Below are 12,977 nucleotides of genomic sequence, written 5' to 3' on the forward strand. Positions count from 1 at the left end.
CCGTACCCCGCAGCATCAGACGGCGACTTAGGAGAAAAATCGGACGCAAATGCTCAGTGGAAACATTTGTGTGCAGGCTTGTATGGCTCCAGCCTCCAGATCCCGCAGGCTGGGGAGGGGAGTGTCGAGGGCAGCCATCCTACGAGGCTGGCAGGGTCTGGGCAGTGTCTGAGATAAGGCAGGGCCCGTGGGTGCAGCGAGGGGCGGGGAACAAAGCAGGAGGCAGGGTCCGGAGGGTGGGCCTCGCGGAGTTCCGGAGGTGCTGGGAGGAGGTGTGAGGGTGAACGCTTTAATTTTAATCATTAGCAGTTGTGTTTGTGTGAATGTATACTGCATAAAACTCATACCAAATTTATGATATTTCTGAGTGTGACTGTTTAAGAAAAGGCTAGATTAAACAAAGTGAGTCAATTTGAAACTGACTCAAGGATAATACTCAGTAAGGTCAGTAATCAGAACAGGTAGTGCTGGGATCTGGTGGCACAGAGAAGGCGTCTGGAAGACAGCAAGAGCAGCCTGTGGGTCCAGAGGCCACGGCTTGCCCGTGGGGGAAACAGAGCGGGTGCCCGCCTGAGGAAGGCGGCCCCAGCAAGGACGGCCCGTCCGAGCCGGCACCCGGCAAGCGAAGTCTGTGCACAAGGCAGTCCCAGTCCTGAGGACAGCTGCCGCCCAGAATCTCAGTGCGCAGGGCACGATGTCTGTGCAGATGCCCCTGCCTGGGGAGGACCCCGGCGGGTGGCTCCTCCACACCGCGTTTCAGTGCTCTGGTAGACTCGGAGCCACTGTCCCTTCTGTCTGAAGAGCACTCCCTAGGCCCCTGACATCCACGGGCTCAGGATCCTCGGCTGAGCAGGCGGGGGCATGACCTCGAGGCTCAGGGGGGCTGAAGGACTGAGCCGTCAATGAGGGGCAAGGTTCAGACTCCAGCCTGGTCTGTGCCCCCCACCGTGGGTCTGCTCTGGACCAGGGCGCTTACCCGTGGCCACTTGGATTTGGGCTCCGTGTCTGGACGGCATGGGGAGCATGTGCCTCACCTGCTGATCCCTGCCCGCCCACTTCCTGGGTCACACCCCCACCCCCACGGTCCCCAGAGGGCATGGCCACTCACATTCATGTCCGAGACGGGCGCGAAGCACCGGCTGGTGGGCCGCTGCTTGATGGTGGCCACTCTCGACTCCACGGCCACGTTCTCAGCAGTCCGGGGGGGCTTGGAGGCCAGGACGATCTCTTCGGGTTTATCTGCAATGCAACCGTGAGGGTTGGAGCAGGCCCCCATGACACGGTCGGGGAGCGCGGAAATCAGGGGAGTCGGGAAAAATGCAAAACTGCGGCGACCACTCCGCATCCGTCACCGTGTGGGGCGTGACGCCCTGCTCCCCACACCTCGCCCAGGGAGAGGCACACAGCACAGGCGGGACAGGGGACCCTCGTGCTTGAACTTCCTCTCCTTGGGAAGCGCTCAGCCCACCGACGGCCCTGGAACTCTTCAGCCATTGCTTTAGTGGAATCACTCTGCTGCTACCAGTGGGACTTATTCTTGAAAGTGTTAACCAACTTTCAGAACTTTTTAAAGAGACTCAGAAATGTGGTGCCTTTGTAACAAAATGTTGTCGCTGCTATATAAGGACTCAACAGCCAAGGCTGGTGGGCATCTGGGAAGCTGGGGTCAGGAGCTCAGGAGCCCCCGGAAGCCTGTGTTGCACAGGGAAGTCCCCAGTGTTTTCCCCAGGAGAAGAACACTCTCATTGCTTTTTGAAAAATAAAGCCAAAGGTTAGTTATAGGCAATCCTTAGAAAATTAAACAAAGTTTTAGAAAACAGAAATTTAAAACATAAACTTTTTTTTCTTAAACTTGGAAACTGGAGCACATCCTAGAACTATCCTGGTGCCCTAGTTTTTATCTCTGGGGTATCTGAGATCAGGTACAAGGGTCAGGGGTGTTAAGATGCAGGGTCTCGGTTCACTGAGACCTGCAGACTCAGAGTGTTTGGGTCCCCATGTGCATTTTGAAAATGCTCCAGCTGAACCCAGCTGCAATTCTAGTGAGATGCCACCGGGTCAGGATGACGCCGGTGTGGAGTGGAGCCTGCTAGGTCCTGAGAGGCAGGCACTGGCCATGCCTGCAGAGGAGCAGACCACCCGAACCTTCTTCTGCCTGCAGGCCCGAGGCTGCCTCCCAGGCAAAAGCAAACCTGTTCCTGGGGCCCGGCGGCTCCCTGTGAAGTGCGAGCCACTGAAAAGGCTCAGGCCTCTGGGGCCTCGCCCAGACCCCGAGCCCTGAGGCCGTCGTGAGCCAGAGAGCAGACCAGAGCCCTGGTGGCATCTCTAGAGGAGTTCTCCAGAGTCACAACATCACTCAAGGTCATCCAACACGGAGGCACTGACTTCTGACAAAGGCCGGCCAGATCTGAGGCCCCCACGAGAGGCAGCGCACAGAGGGAAGGGGTGTGTGGGGCATAGAGTGGGGCACCCTGCCACAGCTCACAACTCCCCGAGCAGCCAACATGTGTGCAACTCTTATGTCTGTGCAAGTACTTCCGAGGTGAAGTCAGACAAGGTGCCCGATTCCGGGCCTTGTTCTAGACCAGTGGTGGCCAAGTCCTGCGCACGCCGTTCTTGCATGGCCCTTGACCTCAGGGCAGACGTGCAACAGAGACCGTATGGACTGCAAAGCCAGGGACGTTCACCCTCGGCCTGCTGGGAAGGTGCTCGCCAACCTTGGGTCTGCGCTGCTACGCTGGTGTACTGGCCAGCAAACGCCGAGTCCTTGCAGAGCAGAAGGTCCCAGCCCATCCTTCTCTGCTGGCCTACCCCTGTGATATGGGACCTCAATTTCAGGGGCTCCCCCTCTGTCCCCTGCTGCCCCCTCTCTCTTCATGGCCAAGTCCAGACGACCAGCTTGCGGGCCCACAGGGGCCCATGCTGCATCCCCCTCACAGCATCCTCTCCTGTCACTTGGGGACCCCAGAACTCTCTGGCTCTTCTCTGACTTTGCTGGTGCCTCCTCCTAGGGGGGCATTTCTCTCTCTCTGGTCAGGCAAATAGAAACACTCGGCAGCAGGGATGCCCCCTGCTACGGTCACCCGTGTCCTCAGCCCACTGAACCGTGCCATCCTTATCCATGTTAGGAGCCCTGCAGGAGGCTCATCTCCCACCCCACCCACCTCTTTTCTAACCTTCTCCCCTTTGCTGGAGTCCCTGCTCCCACAGCTGTGCGGTCATGCTGTGTCCACCGGCCACCTCCCCAGCAATCTACTTGCTCCAGGAAGCGTCTTCCCTCCCAGGTCGGGGCTGGGATTCCTTTTGTGCCCGTTCAGTGGCTGGTGAGGAGCTTGTTTCTGTGCAGGTCGCCCCCACCATGCCTGTCAGCCGGGCCTTGCTCCCAGGGGTGCAGGTGGCGCTCGGGTTACCTGCTTTGGCCAGCCAACTGTGTTGCACATGTCCAGCTTGGTCTGTCCCGCAAAGATGTGCCCCTCAGCAGTGGCTGATCAGGTTTACTTCAGCCGTGGTGTGGCTGCTGTGTTTTTCTCCAGTGCTGGGGAGCCGTGGTGCTGGGCGGGAACCCACAGTGGGTCGCTGGGAACCACCGGCTCTTCCTGACTGGGCTCTGGTATAACCATAAGAACCAGCCTCCCCCGACACTGTGCACAAGCGAGGGGCCCTCCTGGCCGCACGAGCGAACCCCACATGAGCTCAGTCAGGATCCATCGAGTCGAGACATGGCAGAGGTCCATTAGAGCCGGGGGAAACTGGGCCCATCTGTCCTGGCCTGACCTCTGGGCTGTTTTAAGCTCAGTGGCAGAAGGTGGCAGCCAGGCTGGGTAGCTGGGGGAGGGAAGGCTGTCCGCTGTGACCACCACCCGCAAGATGCAGGAGGCTCACTCCTGCAGGGAAGGCCCTCTGCACGGCCTCGGTGCGTGAAGGCTGCAGCCACTCCCTGCGGTCCAGCTGGCTGGGCACATCCAGGGGCCAGGGACTCTAGGGCTGAACAGCTCTCCTGTGACTAAGAGTTAAACTGGCCAAGTCTTGGAGAGGCTCGTTTCTAGCTGTACCTTCCAGAAGCCGCGAGTCTGTTTCTCGGGTATCGAACCCCAGAGCGGATGGGGCTGGTTCACGTCCATTCCCAGCATCTCTGGAACAAACCTGCAGTCTTCACGGGCCCACACAAGCAGGCTGCGACCTTAGAACCGAGGGCCTCAAGTGATGGGTGTGCCCAGGGCGAGGCAGAGGCATCGTGGCCAAGGACAGCAGTGGCCTTGGCCCTGGTGGACGCTCTTCACTCCCGTCCTCATCCTGAGGAGGACCTGGCTGCAGAGGGGGGGTTATTCCCATTTCACAAAGACAACTGAGGGTCGCAGGTGCCTGATGCCACACGGGCAGAGACCGTGGGGAGCCTGAGGTCATGTCGGGGTCACCCAGCCTGTGTGCCTGCCATCTGGACAGGGCTGCCGGCCCTGGTGGGCCACAGCAGCAAAACACTTATTTGGAAATGGCTTGGGTCACCACCAGCACGATCTGCCTTGTTTACCCAACCGAAAAACAATGAGGGAGTGTCTGTCTAAAGTCTGGGCACCGTCACATCAGTCACCACGTTGGTGGTCACATAATGGAGGGTGCAGCCCCTGGAACCAGGACCGCCTTGAATGTGCACATCCTTTCCCCTCCCGCCTCCACCCCAACCCAAATGTTCTTTTGAACCAGGACACATGGGAGCAACCTGGTTGGCTGCGGTGGCAAGGTCAGGGCTACTATTCCTTTCTAAGTTAGAGTTGTCTGTGAGATTCAGATGAGAACAGGGAAAGCCCCGTGTCGCTGTCACGCGGGGGCACGGGTCCCCTCCTGGCCCTGGTCTCTCGGGTGCGCTGACCAGTGGGAGTCCGGCGGCCTGCGTCTGCTCGGCCCCCGTCTCTGAGATCTTGGGTCCCGCTTCTCATGCTAGGCTCGAAAGGGCGATGCTTAATTTATAAAAGCCCAGAACTGCGTCTCTACTCAGGGACTCCAGATGAAGAGGGTTAGGGAATCCAGCCTCCTGCTGTCTTAAAGTGAAGTGCTCAGTGACTGAAAACAATCCTGCAGACAGATTTGAAAACTGTCAGACCTTAAGAAACAGTCCAGCGATCAGTCGATGGTCATGCTCCACCAGTAACTGGGCGTTAATTCCCCACGCAAACTAATGTTCTCTTTAGGAGACAGAAGTGACGCTACCCGGCCATACACAGCAGACTTCTGGGTGTGTGCTCTGGGAGGTGAGGTGGTGGATTTGTCAAGCACGCAGAGGTCACCACAGCCGCGATTCTCATGGGAGGCAGACCCCGTTCACCCTGCCCATCATCAGAGTCACCAGAGTCTCCCAGTCTGGGGGACTAACGCGGACCACAGGCAGACTCCAACACGGGTTACCCAGAGACAGTGCAGAAAGTGGGGTGCCCTGTGCCCTGACGCTGGGGGAATCCTGCTGCCGCTGTCCATGCACTCTGCAAGTCAGACGTCACTGGCTTTGCACAAGGTAGGCACCAAACTGTGCAGGGAAACAGCCCAAGTCCACAATTTGGTGACATGCCAGGGTGGAAAGGCCCAGGATGACACGGGCACCATGTGGCCAGGAGGCCAGGAGGGGAACCTTATGGCTGGGTCTACTGGTTCCCAGGGGAAGAAAAAAAGAGCTCATGGCAGCCTCTTCAGCTCCAAGGTGGTAACGCAACCAGCCCAGACCTGGGAGCAGACCTCAGGCCAGCGCTGGTGCTTGGCGGCTTCCCCGTCTACTCCCCGGAACCTTCTAGGGGACAGTATCCCAGACCGACGTCGTAGAAATGTCCGCTGGGGCCAGACTTGAGCTCCTCCAGCTCACCATCTTTTCTGGGATCAGATTTGTGAAGTGCTTCATATCCCCTGAGCTGATCCACGAGCCCCATAGGTTCCCCTCACATCCTCGCCCCTCGCCTGAACCTGACCGAGTGGTTCTGTCCACCTCTCTGAAGGGCAGACCCGCCATGCCTTGTCTTAGGTGAGACAGCACAATGCAGGGTTTCCTCTGCAATGCTGCTTCCAGAAGGAAACAAACACATCTGTGCTCCAGATGTTAAAGGACAAACCCACACATGTTAGAAGCAGCAGCTGTGGCCAGCTGGTGGCCTCTGGCTTCATCTGCAGGTGCAGTGAAGGAGTGGGAAGTGTGGGTGTGGGCCTGGTGAACTGGTCCTGGCCCACAGGCTCCAGTGGGTCACATGCCTTCTAAGGGACGGGGTCTGTGGCTATGCCAGAGGTGCCCAGAACGGGTTGTCCCAATAGTACAGACCCCATCAGGGTTGGAAGCCCTGGTCCCCTCCAGGTGCCCAGGGCCAGAAGCCCATCCCACTACCCCTGCCCTGCCAGCGGGCCTCTGCCGGAGCTGCCCGAAGTCAGTGTGCACTCACAAGGGTGGCCATGGTGGTTTTGGACACCCTGGGGCCTGTGCCCAGCACGGTGTCTGGGGACTAGGGCACGTGCTCAGTGAACACTCGAGGACTAAACAAAGGGCTTCAGATGAGGAAGTCAGAACTCAGGACCACTAAGTAGGGGGAGTAGCTGGTCGAGGGCAGGGCTGGGGTCTGAGGCTCCCTCACTGTTCTGTTAGCTCCTATGGCTGCTGAAGCCAGTGGCCACAGACTGGGTGGTTTACAACAGATTTATCCTTTCATGGCTTTGGAGGCTGGAATCTAAGGTCAAGATGTTGGCAGGACCTCCCTCCCTCTGCAGGTTCTAGGGGAGGGTCCATCCTCGCCTCTCCCAGCTTCTGGTGGCTCTGGCAATGCTTGGTGTTCCATGGTTTGTTCCTTCTTTCCTTTCTAGGGACACCAGACATGTGATTTAGGGCCCACCCTAATCCAGTACACCTCACCTGGATTACATCTGCAAAGACCATATTTCCAATTCAGGTCCCATTCACAGGTTCTGGGTGGACATGAGTGTTGGGGGACACTCTCCAACCCAGGAGAACTGTAAAGGCCTGATTCTTCTCTCATTCCACACAGCCTTTATGGAGCATGATAAATGCTTCATGCAAGGTTAGGCCAGTCGTCCCAGAGAGGCTTGCAGAGGCAGCCTGAGGGGGTTGGAGCATTCTGCATGCATGGCAGAAACCTGCCGTGCGCCTGACCTTTACAGGATTAGTCCATGTGCTGCCCTCACTGCCCAGGCTTGGGGGCTGGGGGACTGTAGCACTGTAGCCCCCAGACCCCTCTGGCCTGGCTGGATCCCCCCACAGAACTGGGCTGGGCCATGCCTGCTGGACCTCTGGGATCTTCTTGCTGACAGCCCTGCCTCCTGTTCGGGCTGGGGTCACGGGGGGTGGGGGGCATTTAATCTCAAATTAGCAGCAAGTTTCTCTGTTCAGTCAGAAGGGGGATCTCCACTCTCCAGGATGCATGTCTGTCCTGTGAGTGGATTCTGCCCTGGGCCCGACCATGACCCGTGACTGGGGACCATGACTTCTGTCCTCTCATCTCCACCACAGTCCACCGGTGGCGCCCCTGGGGGCAGACAGCTAAGTGGACGTGCCAGGCGCCGGGCAGGCCACAGGTGCAACCAAGAACGTGTGACGATCACAGGGGCTGTTCTGGGGAGCTGGGGTTTGGTGCTAGATTGAATGGGAGTTCATATAGAAATGTGATCCCATGACCCTCAGAAAGAAGGGTGTTCTATGCCCTGGGTATCCACCATGTCCTTGACGCAGCAATCGATCCTACAAAGCCTGCCGGAATTCCCTGCGCAGCCACGGGGTGCTGGTGAGGCCCTGGGCCACCGCAGAGAGGGCTACGAGGGCTGAGACAGTCGGGAGGAACGAGGGGGTGATGGAGATGCCGTCCCCAGGGCCGGGACGCCAGCCTTGCTGGGTTCCAACACTCGCCCCGGTTCCGGCGTCTGACACACCACGCCTGCTGCATTGTGCCTTAGGGTCAGTGCCTAAGCCATGTGGTGGGGTCCCCTCCAGCCCCCAGAAAAGCGGATTTGAATTGAGATGCCACTTTTCATCATTGGGGTAACCGTCTCTAGTGCCTGGTGCCCGAGGCCTGTGTCAGGGCTGCTCACGGCCACGGCCACTGCTCCTCCTCCCACCCCACGCCAGCTCGGGGTGGGGGTGGGGTGGAAAGGTGTGGGCTGGCCTCTTGGGGGGCTGGCTAGTAAGGGAGGCAGCCCCTGCCCGCTGCAGAGGGGCCAGAGGGTCACCCCCTGACCAAGCAGCCCCATGTGGTTCAGTCCCCCGTGTGGCTGCACAGACGGAGCTCAGAGGGGCCTAGCTGAGGCAGGCCCAGCTGTGACCATGCAGGGGTCCTGCTGGCTCCACGGCCAAGACAATAAGGACACAGCTCAGGGAAGAATACAGGACATGTTGGGGGACTCACAGACAGGAGAAGCAAAGCAGACGGCACAGACCGAAACGGGACGTGTTTCGGGGTCGGGGCCCCCAGGCAGGACCCCTAGGCAGGACCCTGACACAGGGAGAAGACAACACACGGCTCGCGGCACATTCTGGACTTCACGGGACAATCACAAAGGAGGCTTCTCCCCACTGGGGGGACGGGCAAGGGGACTTGAGACAGACACGGCTATTCCCTTACCCTTCCTCTTCCGCACCGAGGCTTGCAAACAGAAAGGGAGCGCCGTGAGCCAGCGCACGCGATGCCCACCCCTGCCTACACCACGGTGGCTGGGGAAGTAGGTGGGACTCAGTTCTGGGGACACTGGGTGGGCAGGGGCAGAGTGGCTATGCTACCTACAGAGTGAGTGTCGCGGAAACCTGGCAACCTGGAGGCTCTCCCCTGTCTGCCCTGCTCGTCAGCCTGCCACCCAGAGGAGGAGGAGGCTGTTTCTGGGCTTTCCTCCCAAGGGGCAGCCCTCGCCCAGCCAGTCCCCGCCCCGCCAGCCCCCTGCCACGTGGGAATGAGCTCTATAAGAACAGACGGGGGCAGAGGTCAGGGCTGCGGTGGGGCCTTGCTCAGGAGCGTGGAGGGGCTGCTACCTGCTGGTCCCTCTCAGGAAGCCCTCGCAGGCCCCTTTGAAGAGCCAGCCCTGTTAGTGAAGCGTGCAGGGGATTCACGCTGCTGCCGCCCATGCGGTACGGAGCACGTGGGAACAGCGGGTTGCCCTCGCCGGCGTGTCTGAGCGGACAAGGTGGGGGGCTGAAGGAAGGGGGCTCGGGGCAGTGCTGTGGGTGGGTGGGGCAGCACCTCAGCTGGACACACCGAGAGGTGGCCTGGCCAGCCTCAGTGCCAGGCGGGAAGGGGCGGTTGGCCAACTCGCCCATGTGCACGCGTGTGCTAGAGCCCCAGGGAGGAGCTGCCTCGTGTCCGGGAGCGCAAGGAGCAAGTGCCGCTCTGTGCCTGTTCTATCTTTTGGTGGAGGCGGAACCCAAAGGTCTCCCATCAGAGGCTGGGATCTGGTGTGCGAGATGTCCAGTCAAAAAACTAATGGGGGGCTGAGCCTTCCAGCTGGGCCTTGAGCCCGGCTTTGTTCCTGTGCCCGTGTGGGCCACCCTGCGCCGGCCCCTATTCACGCTCTTGTGGAGCAAGTGTCCCACCCATGCACACCTCTGTGTGCTTCAGAGCCATCCTCCTCCTGAAGGTGTTCCTGGGCTCCACGGTGACTCCCAGTGTGGCGTTTACAGTATCTGGGATGCTGACATGGCCAGCTCCAGAGCCACCCCTCTTTGCAACAGCCACCACGGCCCATGGGGCCAGTAGTACCCTTCCGAGGCTCCAAGATGGGGTCAAATGGCCAGAGCCAATCTCTGCTCCCTGCAAACCTTTTAAGAAGGTGCGGAGCTCCCTACACCGGGTGTGCAGACCACACAGGTCTGCCACGCCCACCCTCTCCTTGCCATATCCCTGAGGGCTGGCACCTCTGGCCTGAGCCACGCTCTGCGGCATTGGAAGCAGCTTGTGTAGGCCCCCAAGGCCAGGCCGAGGCGGTGTCAGTGAGGGTGCCCTAGACAGCAGGGGGAGTTGAGGGGGGATCCTGTGGGACCGCTTACCTTTATCCACTAGTGAGAGGCCCAAAAATCCAAAACAAAACAATGTTAGATAAACAGAAAAGAGTATCAACACCCCACAAGGCTCCCAAAGGAGATGCCAAATGCGGAGCCACCTCGGCATGCAGGGCGTTTCCTGACGCTTGCTGGCTGCAGGGGCAGGAAGGGGGCGTGGGGTCATTAAAGGGGCAGGCAGGTGAGCGGAGGGTCATGCACAGGCTGGGGCTCCCTGGAGGCTGTCTGGGGCAGGCAGGGCTGGGGTGGGCCGGGCGGGAGACGCTTACCGAGCTCCTCCAGCTCCGAGGTCATGGACTTGGAGCGCAGGGTGAGGGCTGTGGTGGGCGCTCGCTTTGGAGGCGGGGGAGCTTGACGGGCAGACGGAGAGACAGGGGTGTGAGGGCCCGGCTGCAGCCCCCACACACCCCACGCCACCCGCACCTCTGGACATGGGCATGGCCCGGGAGGCGCGGGCCTGCAGCCTGCGGTTCTCCTCTGCAGGCCACGGGCGAGTCATGCAGCGGGCACTCTGCAGGCTGTTTGGGCTGCGAGGGTTAGGTGTGCTCAGGGTGGGACAGGCCAGGTGCTCTCAGGAGGGCCTCGCACCTCTGCACGCGGGCGGGATGCTCAGTGGGAAGCTCGGCAGAAGCCTGCGGCAGGGAGCCTGTCCTGCTGCCTCTGCCTGGCATCTGCAGGTGACTGGCGGGGCTCAACCAAGGGGCACGGATGGTTCTGGCAGACTGTGAGCCCTTATCCGCCACCTTCCAGAGGGGGCAAAGGCCTTGGCAGGGTGGGATTTTCACTTGCATCCCCCACACCCCACCCTGTCACAGCAGGGACACAGGTATCTCGCACGTGCTGATGCTGTTTTGAGAAAAGTCGGGGAACTACCCTCCTGCTGATTTAGGAGCCTGGATGAGCTGCAGGCAGCTCTCCAGCAGGGGCCTCGGTGGCTCCGTCCTTCCTCCTCACCCTCACTGTAGGTTCTCTCTGCTCACGCCCCTGGCCCCCTCCTCCAGGCAGCCCTCCCGGGCTATGCCCAGGCTGTGGCCCCCTGTGTGCTCTTTCCCAAGCCCAGGCTGACCTGTTCTCACTCAACTTGGTGTCCTCGGTGTCTCCACACAGTGTACTCTTGGGAAATGCTGGCTAAATGAAGCAATGGGAGCTGGGGTGCATCTGGTCTGCTCTCAGCGCCCCCCCGCAGGCCCCACTCCGCTCTGGCATCCCCCAGCTGCAGCCTCCCTTGGGAAGGAGGTGGCCCTGAGTACATGTCATGGGCCCTGGTGGCAAATCCCAGCCTTGCTGCTGTGCCTGGACTCTTGGGAGGCTCTTGGCACCTCAGCTGGAGAGAACCCCGCCTGCCCCATGCTTCCCCTGCCCATCCCTCTGTCAGGGCTTGGGGCCGGGCTCACGGGCACACACCTTTCTTCCTGGCGGTGTCATCTGGGTCCAGATTCCTGGTCACCGTGACCACCTTAAGGACAAGGTGATTCCCTCCTTGGCGAATCATGTTCACCACCTGCCGGTGGCCGACTTTGACGACGTTTTCATTGTTTACCTGCAGGAAGACAGGGGGGCGGAGTCAGGGGGTGGGAGGGAGAGGCCGCAGGGTCCCCTCCCCAAGGCAGAGTGGCGGGGCCTCCTGGAGACGGGCAGTTGCAGGCAGCCAGAGGAAGACACCCTGAGGCTGTTGCATTTTGGGAGCAAGGTGCTTCGGGGGAAACCAGACCGAGTGCACTATGGCCGGGGAGGTCACTTCCCTGTGGCCCGGGAGGCGGTGGCCCGGGAGGCGGAGAGGCCCTTCCTCTGACACAGGGCGGTCCTCCACCGAGGCTCCGCAGCTGCCAGGTGGACAGGGCTGATTCTTCCCTAACCTGAGCATTCTCAAGTGCTCACTTGTGCAGGCCTAGGGCCATTTCCACAGCTACCAGCCACGTGCAAAAGCACAGCAGGAGGTTTCCAGGGCCCGGGCTGCAGCCTGAAGCGCTCCGTTTTCACAGGGGGGAGAAACACGGCACCCAACTGCTTCTCACATATTCTGGGAACGCACGTCACACTGACACGGCCCATTTCCTTGGCTCCCCTTCCCTCTACGCCCCCTTTCCCCGGGGCCTGAGAAGGCATAAAGACTTGGCTCAACAAGGCATTAAGTGGCATGGGTGCCCTGCTCCTGTGCGGCGGGCCACGGCTCCCAAGGCAGATGCACCTGGCACGGAAGCAGAAACAGACTCAGGGTGACATCCGACCGCAGAGGCTGCGCTGGCTTCAAACCCCAATGCCTTGGCCCTTTGCCAAGTGTCCTCCTCAGCTCCTCAAGCAAAGCTCAGCAGAGACCTTCTCTGCACACTGTCCACCACCACTCCCCAAAGGAAAACTGGGGTGACAAAGACAGGGACCGGGTGGGCCTGTGGGCTTGACGCCTCCGGCCCTGGCTGTGACCTCCATAACCTGATGGTGGTTTTCGAATTTTGCGGTTAAAACACCCCGGCCCCCACCCCACCCACTGAACTGAACCTGGACAGGTGGGCGCTGGCACCTGCCATCCCTTGCAGCTCCACGTGTGAGCGCTGGGTTGAGGGCACATGCTTGTGTCCCCCCACGCCGTCTCTAGTTGGTGGCAGGGAGAACGAGCCTGCCGATGGCAAAGTTCACAGCTCGTTCACGCACTGGCTTTGAAAAAAGAAAACCACTCAGACTGCAAACGGCAAATAAGCACCGAAACCAGCCCCTCGGCGACTGCCAGCGCCGTTCCCCTGTACTTCTTCCCTCTGCTATGAATTCTTCAAAAACTTTTAAAATCTAGCACACCCTCAGACGGAAACGCTGACGAAGCGTAAGCGAGCTGCTGGGTGAATTTTCACAAATATAACCCCTTGTAACCAGACCTGGACGGGAAGCACGAGCCGCCAGCTCCCCGCGTTGATGACGATGTACCTGTCCTGGTCACCTTCACCTCTGAGAGGCCGAAGCGGCT

At 60.1% G+C, this 12,977-nt stretch overlaps 1 protein-coding gene across 2 annotated transcripts in view; it reads right to left on the reverse strand.

Moving 5' to 3' along the window:
- The window catches only part of SHANK2 (SH3 and multiple ankyrin repeat domains 2), a 476,261-nt gene that overhangs the window by 16,260 nt on the left and 447,024 nt on the right, over nucleotides 1–12,977 (reverse strand). For both annotated transcript variants that reach the window (XM_063092864.1, XM_063092865.1), the window contains 5 exons: nucleotides 11,426–11,561; nucleotides 10,291–10,371; nucleotides 10,010–10,018; nucleotides 8,598–8,618; nucleotides 1,109–1,239 (listed from right to left, as the gene is read on the reverse strand). In XM_063092864.1, the coding sequence (XP_062948934.1) occupies nucleotides 1,109–1,239; nucleotides 8,598–8,618; nucleotides 10,010–10,018; nucleotides 10,291–10,371; nucleotides 11,426–11,561 (378 nt within the window). The remainder of the gene's footprint in view (nucleotides 1–1,108; nucleotides 1,240–8,597; nucleotides 8,619–10,009; nucleotides 10,019–10,290; nucleotides 10,372–11,425; nucleotides 11,562–12,977) is intronic.

Source organism: Cynocephalus volans, chromosome 4, assembly GCF_027409185.1.
Source record: "Cynocephalus volans isolate mCynVol1 chromosome 4, mCynVol1.pri, whole genome shotgun sequence".
In the NCBI taxonomy this organism is placed as follows: domain Eukaryota; kingdom Metazoa; phylum Chordata; class Mammalia; order Dermoptera; family Cynocephalidae; genus Cynocephalus; species Cynocephalus volans.